This window comes from Harpia harpyja, chromosome 13 (assembly GCF_026419915.1).
Source record: "Harpia harpyja isolate bHarHar1 chromosome 13, bHarHar1 primary haplotype, whole genome shotgun sequence".
In the NCBI taxonomy this organism is placed as follows: Eukaryota; Metazoa; Chordata; class Aves; order Accipitriformes; family Accipitridae; genus Harpia; species Harpia harpyja.
This window is the reverse complement of record NC_068952.1, coordinates 7,305,821-7,325,055: the sequence shown is the minus strand read 5'-3', so window position 1 is coordinate 7,325,055 and position 19,235 is coordinate 7,305,821. Positions and strand designations below refer to the sequence as shown.

Sequence of the window (19,235 nt, the reverse complement as noted above, 5' to 3'; positions counted from 1 at the left end):
ACAGAAATAAAATTTTCAAAGGTCCCAGGAAACCACAACTTTGGTCGATGTCAACAGCTGCTTACAAGTTCTCAAACTCTGCGTCACAGGCCGGGGAGTCAAAAGCTGAGCCTTCGCAGCAAGCTGTGTAAGCACAGTAAGCTCGCTCGCGGATACAACAGAACCTAAAATAGGAGGGATCCTAATTGACAGTCCTCTGTTCTAATTACAAAGCTCATTATTTTTACTGCTTGAATGACTCAGGGTGGAAAAAAACCCAACAACCATATATTCTACTACATGAAAGATCTGTACATTCACTGGTATTTATATAGTGCCTAACTTCCGAGCACAACCACGCTGGAAAATAATGGCAATAATAACTTAAGAACAGCAATAAATATTTTTTCACTGGTTATTTTACCCATGCACAATCATTGAGTGAATACACTTTTTCAGTGAATAGCCTTTTCCTAGACTCTGGACCAAAAGAAAAAAAATTCTTGAAAGATCCAAAAATGCCTTACAAATGGAATTTGGTATAGAATTAGTTACACTACCAAGGTGAAAGGCAGCGGTGTTAATAATGATCAACATCACACAAGAATTTATTGCAGGCTGTGACAAAAACTACTACATTCAAGGGAGACATAAACCATATTTTGAAGAACCTCTTGCACTAATCAGCTAAATAAATGCCGACAATCAAACTGCGGGATATACACAGCCTCAGGGAGGAGGGGGCATTGGAACAGCCTCATTTTTATGAATGGAGCCATAAGGAGGAGGTTAGAGAAGGACAGGAGCTCACACAACTCCAATTGCGAGGAAGGCACAGGACAGGCAGAATGGCATCACCACGCTGAAACGTGAGCTGGCCAGGAAACCAAGGGTAACGCAGTTGCAGAAAAAAAAGCCATTGATTTCTAAACAGGGATTCGTAGAGACTGCAACAGTTTAAAAGCTTGTTTAGCTGGAATCACATTTGCAGTCATGGGATTTGTATAGGAAAATGGCATTATCGTCTCCAGACAGAAAATCAGGCCTGAATCACATCAGGAGGAGGATGGACAAGATGACCTTTTGAGGCCCTCTTCAGCCGTATTTCTGTAAGTCTATGTTCAGTGACAGAAAACACATCTGGATCGGAGCTGCTTGGGCTTAGGCATTTGAGTTAGAAAATTTTGGCAAAAGTCTCTGGCACGAGAAGAAGCCCAGGCAATTTTTATATTGGACCCTGTCTGCCATTAGTGATGCGATTCAATCATAAAATGGCTTATTCCCCCAACACAAATATATCATACCACGCCGGAGTAGAAATGCGAAGCTGCTCTCATTATCACAGCTAAGTTAATTTCGCAGCAAAGCAGTTTACTTTAAGACTTTTCCAGCAATCCAAGTCTAATTATGGAATCAATTGAAAGCAATTTTGTAATTAAATGTACCTGCTGAAAATATCTCACAGGCTCAATAATTTAAAAAGATAGTGTAAAAATGTAATTAAAATGAAAAAGGCCAAATAAGGCTGGGTCGCTCCTCCACGAGGAGAGCGCTGAAGGACGTTGCATTTTCAGCCCCAAAACGCCTGCTTCCTCCCCAAATTTCTGCTCTCCCCAGCTGCGCGGGGATTTAGCGCTAAGAGTCATCCAAGACATGTCTGTCTGAGTGGACCGCGGTGGGGGAAGGCTTTTTTTTTTTTTTCCCCCCTTAATTAAAGCACATTACGCTGTTTTGAAAATCGTGCTGTACTTACATAGAGCTACCGCTCCCTAGCAGGGGCCGGGGTGAGGCTCCCTCCTCCCGGGGGGTCCCCACGCCGGGTGCCGGAGGCTGCGCGGGCGGGTTTGGGGGGGAAGGAAGGGGGGGGGGGGTGCAGGACGGAGCTGCGCTTCGCTCCCCTCGGAGGGCGCCGGGCGCAGGGGGAGGAAGTTTCCCCGCTCGCCCTCTCCCCGGGGCCGGGGCTGAGGGGGTGGCTCAGGCGGGGGAGGAATTTTCCCCGCTCCCCCCCCCCCCCCTCCCCGGGGCCGGGGCTGAGGGGGCGGCAGGGGAAGGGGGGGCTCAGGCGGAGGGGGGGGCCGGGGCCCGGGGCCCCTCACTCACCGCCCGCCGCCGGCCCCGGGCCGAGGCTCAGCGCCAGCTGCAGCCACAGCGCCGCGGCCAGCGCCCGCCGCCGCGCCGCCGGGAGGGCACCGCCGCCGCTCGCCTGCTTCCCATGACACATCTTCTGCCCGCCAAAGGCATCCGGTTCGCCGCCGCCTGCAACGAGAGAGCCGCTCCGCCTCGCCGGTGCCCGGGGCTCAGCGCCGGCTCCGCGGGTCGCCCCCCGCCGCCCCCGCAACCCGCGGCGCGGCTGCCCCCGCACCGCCCCCCGCCCCGGCCCGCCCCGGGGCACGCACCCACCCACCCGCCCGCCCCGCCGCAGCTCCCCCGGCTCCGCGCTGCCCCGCCGCACCCGCCCCCCCCCCCCGCCGCCGCTGCTACCTGCGGGGGTCCCCCCCGCCAGCGCCGGCGGGCACCTCCGCGGCCGCTGCCGCCGCCTCCGCCGCTGCGGCTCGGCAGCCTGCCGGGGCCGGGCGGGCGCGCACACACACGCGCGCACCCCCCCCCCCCCCACGCACACACACTCCCCCGGCACACGCTGGCCCTACCTGGGAGGGGGGCAGCGGGGAGCCGCAGCGCGCACCTGCCCGGCCCGCCCGTCCGCGGCCGCGGAGCGGAGCGCCGCCGCGGGGAGCCCTGCGCTGCGGGACCGCCGGCGCCCAGCGGCAGCCCGGGCAGCCCCGCCGCGGCGCACACGCATGGCAGCCGCGGGCAGGGCTGCGGCGCCGCTCCGCGCTCGGCTCGGCACGGCACGGCACGGCACGGCGCGGCGCGGCGCGGGTGTCCCGCCGGCTGGCAGCCGGGGGGGGGGGGGATGGTGGTGGTGGTGGGGTGTGTGTCTCTCGCTGCCCCGCTCCGGGGGTGCCCAACCGCTTCCAAGGGCAGAGAAACGCGAAGTTAAGGCTTGCGCTCCTGGTAGTTTCTGGTCGTTTTCACTTCAAAAGGGGGGTTCATGATGGGCAGCTCTGAGGGAGCATCTTTAAGGTGCCCTGTGCTTCATCAGGTAGGCATAATGTTGGATATGAGATATAACCATATCGATTTATCGATGCTGATGCCAGTGCCGGATCTGAGATACGGTTTATCGATGCTGATGCCAGTGCCGCATCATTCACAGTTTGTGGGAGTGAGAAGGTGTATTACAGGGCGCTCTCGCCCATCAGCTGCTGTTGGGGAAAGGCAGTACGCCCAGGCCTGCCGGCTGAAGCAATTTGCCTGTTAGGAAGCAGCACTCAGCTGGATTTAGTCAATCTGTGAAATTCACTGCCACAAATCGCTGAATCGGAGACGCTGTCTCGTGGCTGAAACAGCTGTGGTATAGCTCCCTGTTTCCTGGTGCCATTCGCAGTGCACTGAGTTAGGGCTATTGCCCATTTACCCTCAGCTGGGCATTGCAGGCCTTCCCTTCCTCAAAGGTAGCAGAGGGTGTCCGCTAGCTGAGGAGGTTGCAGAGATGGTGTTTGTGAAGCAGATTAAGGTGTGCGGCACGCTCCTGGGACGCAGTGAGGTGAAGAAACCCAGGGACGAGAGAAGACGCGGTTGTGACAAAACATACCTGGGCTCAATGCAAACCTATACCCAAAGATACGTGGGCTCCTACTAACAGTGTGTCGAAATAGTGCATCCTGATACTTCAAAGTTAATAGTCAATATTGGTAAAGGTATACACACAGCTGGAGTTGCTTTCAAGTGTCTCAGCTACCTGATGCTGTCTCCTCCGAGTTAAAACTTCAGGCTGTTCAAGAGGGGTTTTAGCTCAAATCAGTGCATCATGTATCAGTTCAAAGAGCAGTGTAGGAAGTGTAGTTCTTTGTATTTTTACTCTCCCCTGGAGAAAATGGGCATCACATAGTGAAATACAGGTCTTCCATTAAGAAAGGAAAAGTATATGGCCAATTTTCAGCTAAGAGAGTGTTTTATCTCTGAGATACCTTTGCTGCTCCTTTTAAATGGGAAAATTTGGAAACTACAGAGCCCTTTCACCCAAGCGTCGTTTCCTGACCAGGTGAGTTTTCACCTCCCCAGCCAGCCCAAAGAGGGAGTTCAGGTTAGTGATAGCTCTCTTAAGCCGAGCAAATACAACACAGGCACAATTATGTGATAGAGATGGTTCTTCTGAGGCAATAAGCTGTTGGCTACTACAAGTGGCAGGACAAAGCAATAATGCAGCAATTCCTATTACCTGTAATGGGAGGATCTTTTTTTTATGTCACTGGTTGGATAGCTTTAATTTTTGAAATCAAAAGAGCAAAAGATAATGTCCCTAGCGAGCTAGCACTGTTCCTGTTTTGTACCGACTCAAATGCAAAAAGTGCTGGATGCAAAGTCTGCCTTCAACAGGGATGGGGGCAATACACATAGATACATACTGGCCTTCCAAGGAGGAAGAGGCAAATGAAATAGTGTCTGTCAGTGTTGACGGGTACTACTTAACCCTTGGTTCTGCCATTTGCTCCTATCCCCACATGTGTGCAGCTATGCTCCTGGTGCCATTCAGCTTGAGGAGGACAACTGAGCATTCTGGCTGTCCGCCAGCCCCCCCAGGTGAGTGGGAGTACCACTGCTCCGAACAGCACCAGGAAATCAACGTTTGCTTGTGCAGCGGCTCCTCTTCAAAATCTTAATGAACTGTAAAAATTCACCTCCTGCCAAGCAGCGTGTGGATGTAGGATGCAAGATGATGATGGCAGTCAAAGGGCTGGGGGGGCTCACCCCCAGTGGGTGGAGGGGTTTGGCAATCATCTCTGTCAGCCAAGAGCAGGGAAGGGCTCCTGCAGCCCAGGAGAGCTGAAACTGAGCGAGGAGCAGCAAGAGGTGGAGGAGGATGGAGCCTGAGGCAAGCCCGACCGCCAAGAGGCAGAGGGGAAGGAGCTGCTCTGCTTCGGCTTGGACTGCATTTCTGGAAGGGGTAGATTGCCTGAAGAGCTACAACAGCTCAGTGACCAAAACTGACATCTATAATCAATTTTAGTGCATCCTCCTGAGCTGAAGTGGGGCCAGAGCTGTGATCAAGCAGCTGGACCTGAAGCTCTGAGCTGCTGTTACACGGCACAGAATGTAAAATACAGGAGGATTTGCCCCCTGATGATCCCCCCTCGGTGTTTCACAGTCACAGATTTTGTGATTTTTGTGCATTCCCACACTTGGTCCCCCTGCCACGATTTATTTTAAGCAAGTTTACAGCTGTGCCTCAGACCTGCAGGGACTAACCCTGAATTACCTCCTGTGGGGATAACCCCTCATCAGCATTGGCACAGATGGGCTGGAAACAAGTCAGAGAGATGACGTGACTTTTTTTCCTCCGTATGTCCTCATGGAGCTGCCTCCATCTCCCTGTACTGCCACCGCAGCTAAAAATGCCTCTTGTTAGCAGCCATCCTCCAGAACGAAGATGAAAAGCACCAGCACTCATCTGCGCCCACCAGAAGCAGATTCCCGTTGTTTGGGCACATAAACATTGAGGCAGTGCCGGTAGCGAGGGGAGATCTCTACTTCCTCGCGGTGGGTCGTGGATGCTGCCATGTGGTGAGAGGCGTTTCTGGCCGGCTTCACCCTCATCAGAGGGAGAGGGCTTCAGCTCCCCTCCAGCTGGTGCGCATAGCAGGCTCCTGGCTGCTTCTAGCAAGTGTAGGGTGGGCTTCCCAACTAGATTCTGGCTGTTTGTGGGCTTACAGCTTATCTTCTCCCAGAGCTTCGTAACCTTCTTCAGGAGTAAAAGGTTGTGCGTGTATTTGAAGTTGCAGGATTTTATTTTTGTCTTGCCATACACACACATCTATTTCATTCTCTTATTTTTATCTTCCCATGCGCACTCATTTATTTGATTATCTTATTCTGAGATCCATACTGGATAAAAGGCTAGATTGAAAAATGCAGCTAAATGCATCCAACCCTAAAAGCGGTCCCTTGCTTCAAGCCAAGTGACAAGAGCAGTAACATTGATTCTGATCAGGATGAGAGAACATGAAGACCATGCCCACCCTATGCAGCGTTTGACCCTGAGTCCTTAATAGAATATAATCATTTTCTCTGTGTGTGAAGGTGTAGGAAGTGCTGTTCAAAGCATCCAAGGCAATGCAAGAGCCTGTGCCATCACCAGTCTGAGTGGTGCTCTTGCAGTGTGAACCTGATGGTCAGTGTTGCACGTCTGGTGCTGCGGCATGGGAAAGTCCTCAAGGATGCTCGAGGTTGCAAAGCGAGGACAAAAGGGAGACAGGAGGAGCCAAACCTGGTGTAGTGTCGTTCACACTGCTTATTGGGAAGGTGTCCGGACTAAAATATTTCCAGAACTGCGGACAGGTATTGCTTCAAAGGGAACAAATTCGTTCGCTCCAAAAAAGAGCTAGAGAATGAATTAACATGAGAGCAGAGTGGACAATGTGGGACCAAGATCTGTGAGTGAAAATAGGGCAGACACACCCAAAGAGCTGCTAGGTATCCAAGGTAGGAGTCAGGTGGAAGTGAGGCTTTTAAGTCCAAATTTGCAATACAGTTCTCCTCCCATAACTGAAACAGCTATTTCTTAGTCTGGGATATGCCCAAGTTCATTTGGTTCTTCCCTTTTTACCTGCCTTTGGACACCCACTTGTTGCAGTTATTCCAGCAGTGTCCCACACTCAGCAGCTCAAGAGCCTGAGCCTGCCCAGGACCAGGAGAAACACGCGGGGCTGTGTGTGACCTGCACTGTCACGGCACTCCTTGATGCCAACCAGCTCGGGCTTTCCATGGAGCAAACTGTGCAAACTAGGTCAGAGTAATGTGGTTCTGCCCATGTTTGCTGGACACCGTAACAGTTAGAGCTCTCATCCGGGAGGTAGGAAATCAAATTCCTTGGTCTGAAGGAGCTCAAACCTGTATCTCTTTGCTTTTGTCAGTGTACAGACACTATAGACACTGAAGCTACATCTACATAAGTACATCAAACAGTTCTAGGACACCAAATCTCATTTCTCTGTATTGTTAATTTGTTATCACAGCATTAGCTTGGGCTACCTAGCATTCTGGTTGGCCTCAGTGCGTGAGAGTGGTCATGGGCACTAGCAAAAATGTAACCCAAAATGTTGGGTACTGTGTCTTTGTGTGATTAAGTGTTTGGGGTTTTTAATTTATCCCATTAAGATATCCCTTCTCTGTACTTTACCTGCTCAAAAACAAGGTCAGAAGGAATTATCCTAGTTATGTGGCTGTTGAGTAGGTAAGGTTGTCCTTTAGTTAGATTCCAGCAAGGGTGAAAAGGATGTAGCCATGATTGTAGCTGAGCTTAATGAGAGAATTTATTTGTGGTGGTGTGAGACTGTAAAAAAGACACCAGGGCAGGTTAGTTGCAGTTGAATGAGTATAGGGGTGGTCAGTCCATGGGGAAAAGAACAGCTTAACACAGAAGTCTGCAATTAATTATTGTAAAATATAAAATGGCAATGACTAGCATTGAGATTTGCCTGGCAGAATGTCATTCCAGGCTGTAAGTACACACTGTCGCGATACATCCTCCAGACCTCCTGGCCACAGACCAGCTTCCTTTTTTCATCGGCCGCAAGGAAGAACTATTGCTTCCCAGCCCCCAAGCCCACAGGTATCATGTTGTTAAACACAATTCTGCATGTAAAATTAAGAAAAATAATTCAAGCATCATCCAACAAAATGCAGGGGGTTGCTAAAGGGAGTTCTGAATGCCTTGTAAGGCACAAAACTATTAAGGGCTAAGATTTAATAATGACCTTGTCCTGTCCTTATGGCAGGTATATATAGACTAAGATATATGGCATTTCTTGTATCTTAACAGGCTCAAGTTTTCAAATAAACACATGACTGCTGATTTTAATCATTTGTTGAACTCCCTTATAAGTCAGATAAGACATTCAGTCAATTGCTTCATACTTGGAGTATGCTATATTTCTGTTTTAACTTAGAAATATTAATGAGCCGAGATTTCATAAAAACAAGGTGTGCATGGGTGACTTGGGGAGGTGCACATTATTAAACCGTGTAAGAATACACAGATGCTTTTCAAAGAAAGGCTTTATCTTCTCAGGTGTTAATGTTGATGTCTTGCTGTTAATATTCGGGAGTGAATCAGTTCCTGAGTATTTTCCAATCTATTTCCAAGTGTGCTCTGGTCCCTACCAGAGCACGCCTGGAGACCCTCCTCTTCACCGTGACATTGCCTTTGCTTGACTCTGCAAGAGGCTACCCCCCCCCCCCCCCCGACCTCTCTGGGTAGATTTGTAGTGGAAATCTTGATTTCATCACTTCACGTCATCCCTGTCTAAAAAGGCCAGCTCTCTCACCTCTGTCTGCCTGAAGAAGGCGATTGCTGTCCACTCAGCAATTGCAGCAATTGCAGGAAAGCAATTATTCTAAACAGAATACTTTAAGGTGATTGCTTAGAAGAGAGGCTTGCCTCATAAGTGTGCTTTCAAGAACAGGTATGCAATTAGGAGGCTAATTATTCTGATAAATTCTGAACCACTAACAATTATGATGGCTCAAGAAAAGCAGCCCTAAAATTGTTGAGTCCTGATTCTGCAGATACTAAGTGCTGGCTGCTTTCAGCTCCTACCGAATTCAAATGAGAGTTGAAGGCATTCAGTTTCTCACAAAGTCAGGATTTAAGAAGAGGCTTTCCCTTCCCTAAACATAATCACTCTTGTTTGAAGGGGGGGGGGGGGGGGGCAGCCTGAAGAAAATGACAGGAATATGAAAGGAGAATTCTTTTTCCTTCACTGAGCCATTAGCACTGACAGCCATAAAACCACATCTGGGACCAATACACAAACATTAATAACCAGCCATCAGTGTAGTTTTACCAATTAGTGCTAATTACATTTCATTAGAAAAACTGGCAGCATGGGGAAGGTGGAGTTTGAACTACTTTTTTGTTTCCTACTGACCTATATAACTAATGAAAAGTTTTAATTAACAGAAAACTATATTTTTGTTTCCATCAACATAGTTTAGAGGAGATGATTACAGAAAAAAATGATACCTGGCTAAGTGGAGAACTGGACTACATCGCACTTACTGGGAGGTCTGTTCTTCAGCTGAACAGATGGAGATTTTTGTACTTTTCTGATTATAGCCAAATTGTACTTGCCACTAGTCCTGTTACTACATTTGGTCCTTGCTTTCCATTAGACAGTAATTTCCAGCAGAAGAATGTGAAGTGAAACTGTTCCAGGACCTGAAACAATTAAAATCGGTTATGAGTGCTTCCTTTTCATCCCCCCCCGGACAAGAAGAGGCTAGCAAATACAAAATGCAGAATGCAGTGTTTGATTTGCAACACTGTTCTAAGCATGAATGGTATTCATCACCCTCAAGTATAAACTTATGATTAATTTTTCTAAGCACACTTGACAGAGTTAATTTTCTTTACATTGTGATACCTGAAGTTTTGCCTAAGAGGACCCAGCGTCTTTCACCTCCAGCTCACAAATTCATTACTCACTGAAGGCTGGTCTGTGTAAATTAAGGTGCTTGGCCCCGTCCATTTTCCCACTGGAAAAGTTCCCAAATCACATCTTCCAGCCCTTGTCACCAGTCTGGCAGAGGCAGCCAAGAGCAGAATGAGGAGGCACACATCCGACTGCCACCGCACCTTAGGGGTGGGCAGCACAGCCCGTTACACAGGGAACTGCACAGGGACATCAGGACACAAATTCCTCCCTGCCACTGCCTGAACTTACAGCTACAAGCAAGTCCCTTGGACTCCGCTCCCCCAAAGGGTACTTTAAATTCAAAACTGCAGTCTCCAGACCCCTGCTCAGCTGCAATTTAACTCAAAGGCACTTCACTATTTCTTAGCAAAAATTCCCAGGGGTTTGGGGTCTGTTTCAGGGTGTGGGCTTGGCCTCGGCAGCAGGGATCTTGTGCTCGCCTAGGAAGTGGTGTACCTCTGCGTGCTGGATTGACAGGAGCGTGTAAGCTTGCAAGATGCTTCTGATAAAAGGGTCTCTTTCAGACCAGGAGGGATGTACCTTCCTTTGTCCAAACCGAGCAGCTGAGCTTTCCACCTAGGTGCAGAAGAAATCTGCTTCCACAACCCAGGGGCATTCAGGCCCTCGCGTCTCATGTCTCTGCCGGGTTTGTGTAGACACAGTGTGTTTGCCTAGAAGCATTTAATTAACCATGTAGAAAAGTAAAAAAATGTGCACTACCTTTTTCCTCGCATAAAGAGCAGCTTTATATATTCCTTCAGGACATAAGGAAAGAAGAAGGAGGAATCGGAGTGGAGTCCTCGAGAGAAGAGAATGAAAGAGCTGAAGCAGATGTGTTCACACATATTCTTTGAAAGGCTATGGCACAAATAGAGCTGCAGTATGAGAACCCTTCCAGTGCAAATACCCATACCTTTACAATCCTGAAAGCAGAATAACAGAAAGAGGTAAAATGTCACAATTTTATAGCGCTACATACTGGCTTTCTAAGTTGTTGAGATTTTTTATATTGGGTCCTAACCAAATACCATGCAAAACCTTAACTTCGTAACACATGGTCAAATATGAATTCAGCAAGAACTGATTTGCATGCATCTTACATATTCCATATCTATGCATTTTTATGTTTCTTGATAGAGATCCAGCAGTTTGTGTTAACTTCATTTCATAGCAAAGCCATGCAAAAGCTGCAAAAGGATGGTTGTGTCATTGTTACACTAGAATTTTTGTAACTTTCTTTGGCATCTGTTCTCATGCACATATTAAAAACCACCGTATCAAGTTACAAAACTTTTAGAAAAATCCACAATGTAAAGCAACAGCCATATAGTGTGAATTAGTGCAGGCAGAAGAAAGGGACCAGAAGGAAAAACCTACTAGACAGCGCTCGGCATTTACAGACTTTGAAGAAGCAGAGATTTGGATCTGAGCTGTTCTCATCTCTAATTTCCATGGGTTTTTTCTGCTTTTTTCATGTAGCTACAAAAATAACTCCATTCAGCTATAGCCTCATTACCACTGAGTTGTGCCAATTGTATCAGCTGTTCGTTTGGCTCTCAGTACAGGCAACAGTTCAGGTTTGTTTAGGTTTCTCCCTGCATGTGATCCTTTTTTCCTTTTTGATGTTGCATTTTTGCAGTTGAGTATCTGTCAGCTCTTATCAGGTGAGATGATAACAAATCTAAAGTTGTCTAGAAAAACCATGATCACCATTACTGCATACTGTTGCCACCCTGAAATTCATAGCAGCAACAGGATTAGCTTGAATTGAAGACTAAACTAGATTAGGTTGGATTAGCTATTCTCCTTTAGCAAAAAAAACCCCTAAACAAAACAAAAAAAAACCCAAACAAAAAGAACATCAGCAGTTCTTAAAGAGAGGGTGCAAGAAGGTCAGGATAAGTCCACGCCAGCCCTGCTGGCATGTGTCAGGGGGTGTGACTTTAGTGGCAGTTCCTCCCATCTGTAATCCATGGAGGGGAAGCTGTGGGTCAAGAGCCGCTGGGCAGCTGAAGGCAGGAGAGGAGGTGAAAAAAAAGGGCATGGCTGGAATTGGGGTGAGTTACCCTGTGACAATCTGTTTGGGAACAGAAGACATGAGAGAGAGAGCAAGTCCTCTATAGCCTGGAGAAGGAGAGGGCAGCAGTCTGCCAATGACACTTCGCATGTGGCAACAGCGTGGATTGGAAAAGCCTCTGAAACGATGCTGCCTACCTCTTTCCTTCATGTTCCTGCCTTCTCTGCACAAGGTCTACTGCACCCTCCAGGGACAACAGCTCACTAGAGCAAGGGCTGAAACCGTACTTAGCTACACAGAGGAAGGAGTTCTGTCTTTTTTCTGAGTAAGATGACTTTCAGGTATTTGGATCCCCATGGGAGTCATTTAATTCCTCATGCTTGCTAATGAAAAGCAAATCTATCCAGTTCTAGTCTTCATCAACAGGTTAATTGTCATAATATTAATTATTCCTTTTTATTAAGTTTAGTTCCATTTAAAAGCTTTGCCCTTCTTTGTAATTAGGTGTTAAGGTTATATTATTTATATGAGGTGATTGCTTTCTTTAAAGTGTAGAACACAAAGTGAAACATAAACTTTCTCTGGTACAGCAATGTCAACTCATTTTTGGTGCATAAAGCATCAGGTATTATATACATGGATGGGACCATGTATGGTGGCGATGATGGCAAGAGCTTCAGATGACAGGCTTTCAAAATCTAATGCTAATTAGATCTTCATCTGATCAGACCTTCTATGTGTCCCTGACCATTACATTTCTCTCAGTTGCCCCAGTATATTCTGTATGCTGAAGCATATTAATGTTTGGTTAAACCTAACTTTCCAGAAGGGCATCCAGTTGTCTTGTGGCGGTTCAGACAGTTAGTTAGCTTCCATATGAAAATAAGTTCCCCAACTATCCAACTTGAATTTGTCATCTTCAGCTCCCAAACAATGATTTTGCAGAGCCTTTTTCATCTGGACTTAAGAGTCCCTTCATAACTGTACTATTTCCTGTGAAAATACTTCAATACCACCTTTGAACCATGTCACGAGATTCTTTAAGGTAAGCTCAGCAGACCGAGCTCTTTACATTTCTCGCTCCAAGAGTGTTAAACAGGAGCTTGTTTGAGCAGCTCCAGGGCCACCTGGCACACAGGGAGTCTGAGCAGGGGCAGGACCCCCAGATGACAGGGACGTGCCAGGCTGCCTGGTCCTGGCTGGTGGTCTGGACTTGCTCAAGCCACCACCGTGCTCCCCACTGCTGTGGCAGTAAGGGAAAAGCACTGCTGGGCAGAGATGGCCTCGGCTGAGCTTGCTCCTGCCCAGCGAGCAGCAAGGAGATGGGGGTTTCTGAGTCCCCACCTTTGCTAGCCACTGCCACCATCTCGGCTCTGCTGAGCTCCTGTGCAAAGGAGGGAGAAGCCTGTGCTGGGGTGGAAAAGGCTTTGCTCTGTCCTGGGAGAAAGAGCAGGGAGAAATGGTCAGTCCTCTCTTGGAAGGTAGTTCCTTCTGTTCTTTGGAGCAAAAAACTTCAGGCTTGCTTTCACTGTTGAGAAGCTCGTAGTAGCCCATGACCCTTTCCAAAGGGATTACTCTGTGCTGGGTGACGACAGCCACCAACCCCAATGCTGGCTTTGTAGGGAGCTACCACTGTCCTTCCTGCACAGTGGTAGCTCCCTACAAAGCTCCTAATGAAAAGCTCAAACTGCCTTATGCCCAGCCAGAATGGAACAGGAAGAATTCACTGTCATGTCTTTTTGTCCCCTCCCGGTTCCCCACACTTCACAAATTCTCATCTATAATTCATTGTTATATGTTACCCTTTTTTATTGATTGTACATCACTGCTCATTCCTAATTGCTGCTTTCATTTTTTCAGAGTCTGGATGGCCTTTCAGGCAATGCTGTCATCTTTCTTGGCACTGGAATCACAGGGTTTTGGCTATTTAATGGGCTCTTCTTGAAAGAGCTCACAGTTCTCCATCACATTTGCTCCTTCTGATATTTTTTTTTCTCACTATCAGTCTCACCGTTTTTTCTTCATCTTTGGGAAACTAGTCCTTCTGAAACACTAAAAATGTGTGAAAGTCTGTTCTCTTTTTGCCCACTTTGAATATTTGCAAACAGTGAACACTGTTCCCTGGCTGACCACTTAGCTTTACCTGTCACAGAAGGGTCTGGAATAGATTTGGTGTAGGGTGGGTGTTCTAGGTTAGGAAGTTACCCTTGTAACTTTTAGAAAAAATGCCTTCAAAATAGTCTCTGAGGATATTGCAGTTCTTTCCACACACAAAGCTTGTGAAGAAATGAGGAATTGTATATGTGAAATTTTGTTGCAACTGATTTGAATCCAGGAGTTCTTGTTCAGTCCATCATAGTCAAGTCAGAAATTATTTCCCTAACATTTGAGACTGTTTGGGTAGCAGGTTGTATTTCAGCTGTTGATTTATTTATGAATCTGAGGAAAAAGATTATTTATGACTGCAAATGTGGGATAAAGTGTAAAATTTTACCTATACCCAAAATTGAATCACAAAACTTCAGCCTATATTTTATTCACAAGCTTCTTTCCTAATATATTATTTAGCAAACATAACATTATCTCATTATATGTGGTCTTAGCCCCGAAGAGTTTGCAGTCTCATTCAGGCACCAAAGATTTTTTAGCAGAGGAAAGCATAATTAAGTAATTAGTTTTGAAATAAACAGACATCATTTCAGATTAGAGAGGATGCGCTTTAATTAAGGCATCATCCAGAAACCTTCACCTGCAAGGCACACATTCTGCACCAGCAATGGCAAAAGGTGTTATGCAAAGGACTTCACTGAAAGCAGAAGCCGGTCTTCTTAGATCATGACAGTGAAATAATTTTACCTATGCCTAGTTCATAGGTCCCTCAACAAAACACAACCTATAGTGATTTCAAAAGCCATACGTTATGCTTAATCCTCCTTACAATATACTGAGCGTACTTCCCTGCGGTTTGATTTTGCTGGGAATTGAAAACATTAAGGTGCACGGACCTCAGGCAGAGTTACAGCACTGAGAATTATTCCACCACAGTTCAGTGCAATTTACCATGTCTCATAATGCCTGAGTACAGGCAGCCCATGAATGCAAATGGGAAGAATAATTCCATTAAATTATTTTTATAACTGCATAATTTTAGTAATTAAAACCTTTACTTATACCGATTCAGGAGCGAGCAGAATATTATACTAATGCACTGCACTTATTAAATTTTTAAGGTTGACTAGTAAATTTGTGGGTGATGCAAGCTGTAGTTAAGTTTCTCTCTGAGGAGAAAAATGGTTGAACAGCATTTTGATTAGTACAATATTTTTATGGGAATTGTCTCCCCAAATTCAGTTTGGTGGGAACAGATGCTTTTTTTCACATACCTGATTCTATGATTATTTTGCTGTGCTTCAGATTTTTCTGAGGCACAGGTGTTTCTAGGCAACATTTACTGAATTCCCCAAGGAAAAATATCAGCATAGGAAAAGGAAAACTAAAAGCTGCCTGACCCAGGAGCTGTACTGAGTTAGCCTGTTGTCTAGTCCTTCAGCTATTCAAGGCCAAAGAAATACGCTTATTTATTTCTTTGGGCTTTGGGTGAAGCCTTTAGGTTATGATCTGCAAAAACAGTGAGAAACCCAAACTGAGAAAATCCCTAGAGATATGTAAAAGAGCGTTGAAAATAAGTTGCTCATCAAATACTGATAATCATTCAGTCATCTCCATAAGTATGCACAGGACATGAAAAACAAATGCAAAAAAGCACATGCATTAAATGAAAATCCTGGGTTTATACATATTTTATCCTGCCCCAAACCCTGCATATCCCACAAAAAACATATGTAAGGGAGCAGTGCTCTGTACAGATTTAATTACAGTGTCTGGTCCCGGCTTAGCTTAAAGGAAAAACAGAGAAGTCATCTCACCTTTCATAATCCATTAGAAACTTAAGTTAGACAGTACAATTGATTCAGAAGAGTACATGACACTTTTTTCATTGCCTCTTCTCTATTCTCTGCCAGAAAGCTCTTATATCTCAGCTTCTTACAAGATTGTTAAATTACTAGTCAGAAGAACAAACCTTTCAAAAGATTTAGAGGTTTTACCTTCTGGATTATATACCGTGGTGATTTAATACTAACATGCTGCGGTGCCGACTAGGGCAATTTCATTCATAAGAATTTATGGGCTACTCAGAATATATCCCGAATGATGATTATAATTATCTGACAAGTTGTTCTGTGAGCAGGGGGACTGATGTTGCATCCGTGCCCCTCAAGCCCCCTCCCATCCCAGGCATCCCATCTCTCTGCCTCCTTCAGCAGCCCCTGGCTGTGGCTGGGGCAGAGCTGCAAATTCAACTGTACAACAAGTGAGGTTTTAGCTGCCGCTGAATTTGGCCTCTACTTATGTTCTTTAAGAAAAAGGATGTTCATAGCCCTAGCATTTTCCTAAGCAGCATCCATAGTGCTGCTCACTCACATTAGCACTAATTTCACTTCAACTCTGATCAAGCAACATCCTGAATGGCTTTAAAGAAGGAGAAATACGAAGTTGCTCCTGATCTTCCTAACAGCAGAGCAAATCAGAAATCTCCCCATAAGTGATTAGAGTTACTCCAGTGGAAAACTACCACTAAGCCAACTCCTAAGATGGGAAATAGTAGCTAATTACACACTACTGATGGGAAAGAGGATGACCTCACACACCTGCATGTTGCTTCTAGCAATTATAGAAGGTATGGCTGGAAAGAGCTCCAAGAGGTCCTCTGCAACATTTCTGGATCATTGATACGTGATTCTGTGATTTCCCACAGAAGCTCATGCCATTCACTGTGGATGTGGAAAATGGATTATTCCCGCTATTTTTGCAGCTGCTCTCTATGTAGTAATTGAAGACTGTTACGATGTCTTAATTCGGTCCTTTCCAGAGTAACATCCCTGGTTCCTTCAGTATTTTCTTAGATGTCATTTTTTTCTAGATCTTTGATCATTGACTTTGCCTTCTTCTAAGCTCTATCCAGTCGGTTTAAATCTGTTTGAACTATGGTGTGAGCAGCTGAACACAGAAACTTGGAAGCAAAATGCCAGTGTACCCTACTAGATGTGGCTGCCTTTGTAGGGAGCACAGTCCTGGACCTGTGTCTGGAAGACAGCATCATAGGTCTTCTGATCCAAGTGGCTTTCTTTGCAGCCTCTGCAGTATCTCTATCACCTCTGGCTGTTACATTATGTGGTAATCATTCTGGAGTCACTGTAAGCTCTTATTTCTTGGTTTTCAGGTGCAATTTTTGTCAATAATTCCACAAGTTGCTGCATTCTGAGAAGCTAAACAGGTTTATCCCCTGAGACTGTGTCTCTCCTTCTGGCTGAAGGAGACTGGTCTTGCTCTCCACTGGAAAGTTTGCTGCTAGCTTTGTTTATCAGACTCTGCAATAATTAATTTCCTATGACTTCCCTGTGACAATGGGTTAACCTATTTAAGGATCTGAGGGAAGACTCCAGCTGTGAAGAGAAAAGCAGAACCACAGCGAGCGTTGCCGTTGTGGGCACTAAGGAAGTCTGAGAGTCTGTTTCCTACTCAGAGAATCCACAAGTGGGCATTTCCATGTAAAGTGCATCTAAAAACCAAGGCTTCATACCATGCTCCGTTGCCTAGAATTACAGATTGGAAAGTTAAAGGCTGTGCATAGCCACCAGTAAAATAAAAGTTTCTATGCATAACAGAAGAAATACTTGACCACTGTACAGTATTTGTAGGAGAAATAATCTGCAATCCCATCCAAACTGCAGAAGGAGGAAAGCCATTAAAAACAAATCACTTTATAGTGTTTATGCTTATGTCTTGCATAAATGTCTTGCTCTCTATAAAGTTTGACTCCGATGAGAAGGAAAGCTGTGGGAGGAATGATTATGTGCTTATTTTCATAGAAATGATCCACCAGTTTCTGATGAAAACAACACAGAAGCGTGCTTGAAAGATACCAGCTCTGACATCAGCTCACTACACTCATTTTGTTCTACAAATACCTAAGTCTTGAGATAAATCTGAAAGTGCTTTAATCTCTTAGCAAAGTGAACAAACTCAGTTGTGGAATGGTAAGTTTGATACTGAAAACTCAACAAGCTACAGAACGGCATCCTTTTGTGGCAATATTTGGGTTTATGTCTTGTTTAGGATGCAGTCACTGAAGAATCTGATCTATCACAGCATAGGATATTTCATCCTCTGTGAAGCAGTCTGATGTGCATTGATGGTGAGAGAGAAGCCGGCAAGCTGCTGATTCTCTCTCTTTACTCTCTCCCCACTGTCTAAAACACATAATAGCAAAAAAACCCAACACAAGCCCCAAAACTAAACAAAACATGGATGTAGTTCTACATTTAACTTAAATAAGGATTTGTTTAAAACCTTACAAGCCGTCATATCCACCAGCACTAAAAAGCCTAAAGCAGAAAACACATAAAAAAGAAATCATAACTCACATCCAGGTACAAAAGGATACTGTTATGCATGTGCAGTTCACTAACACTTATTCAAATAACTTCTGAAAACACTGCCCCACATTCTACTGTGAATCCTAGCATAAAGAGTAAAAAGGTTACTTCATATATATCTCAATAATCTCACCTAGTTGGGCTTGAAGAGAATAAGGTGTTTTCTAGGTATCTTGGACAGAATATCCAAAATTTAAATCCATACAGGGTCATTAGGCATCTTGGAAAGTTCTAACTTTTTCCCTCTTCATCTTTAGTATTTTGTGTACAGTAAATAGTGAAGATCTCATCCTCCCTAGTGCTGAGATCTTGGTCTTCTAGATAATGCCCTGTAGATTTGGTAGACTGGGAGATAAGTCCCCAGCTTCTTGTGGGGTGTATCACTGTTCCCACTGCTATGAGGATACTCACTGTGTACATAAATGTTCTTCTGTGTTGTAGCAGGGAATCTGAATAGCTCAGTACTCAGACCATTTATTTCCTTTCAAAATCCATACAGCTGAATTATATGGCACAGAACAAATCTTTTATATTTAAATAGAATAAACAGGGAATGCCACAGTGGTATGGTGAAATGAATTAGTTTTTGTAACAGGAACGTTGTTTGTTACAACTGTTTCAATAGAAAGATAACTGGATGAGCTTGCATGTGATTAATTCCTTTTCATTGTGGAAAAGCCTAGCGTATCAATTGATAATGTATTTTACTTTGCCGTTATATAATGAGCTTGAGTTTTCTTTAGTTGAATCCCTAAACAGCAGGGGAACTTAGTTCAGCTGAACTGGCTGTGCTGAGTCATAACAATTCAAAAGTTGAGCAGGCAGAAATCTAATTATCCCCTGGCCCTCGCCATAGATCAAGTCTCTCTGGGCAAAGGTTGGCGGGTATGACTAAATGATGGCAGAAATCTTATCCAGTCAGATCCTTCTAGCTAGTTACTGCTCTAGGGATCAAGTAATGGTCCCAAACTCCAGTTTTCACATTGTCTCCTGCAATTTCAAAGTAACTAGATGTAATCTGAACAAGTATCCTTTTTACATTGTGGCATCGTGCAAATTATGTCTGCTTTATCCAAGAAATTTTCATCCAAGAGGAATCATGTACTTTATCAAATTAGTGTGGCTGCATCATCAAGGACCATGTAGCTAACGTGCAAGGCAAATTACATCAGTGGAACAGTTCACTGTAAGCCAAATACTTCAAAG

The 19,235-nt window shown here is 45.4% G+C and overlaps 1 protein-coding gene across 2 annotated transcripts in view; it reads right to left on the bottom strand.

The window, feature by feature from the left end:
- SUSD4 (sushi domain containing 4) overlaps positions 1–2,759 on the bottom strand; it is a 74,162-nt gene extending 71,403 nt beyond the window's left edge. The window contains exons 1-2 of one of the 2 annotated variants that reach the window (XM_052805807.1): positions 2,628–2,759; positions 2,080–2,235 (exon numbers count right to left, since the gene is read on the bottom strand). In XM_052805807.1, the coding sequence (XP_052661767.1) occupies positions 2,080–2,200 (121 nt within the window). In that variant the 5' untranslated portion in view covers positions 2,201–2,235; positions 2,628–2,759. Of the gene's footprint in view, positions 1–2,079; positions 2,236–2,460; positions 2,561–2,627 lie in introns of those variants that run through there. The other variant, XM_052805806.1, reaches the window with a different exon arrangement.
- Between the last annotated feature and the right edge of the window lie 16,476 nt (positions 2,760–19,235).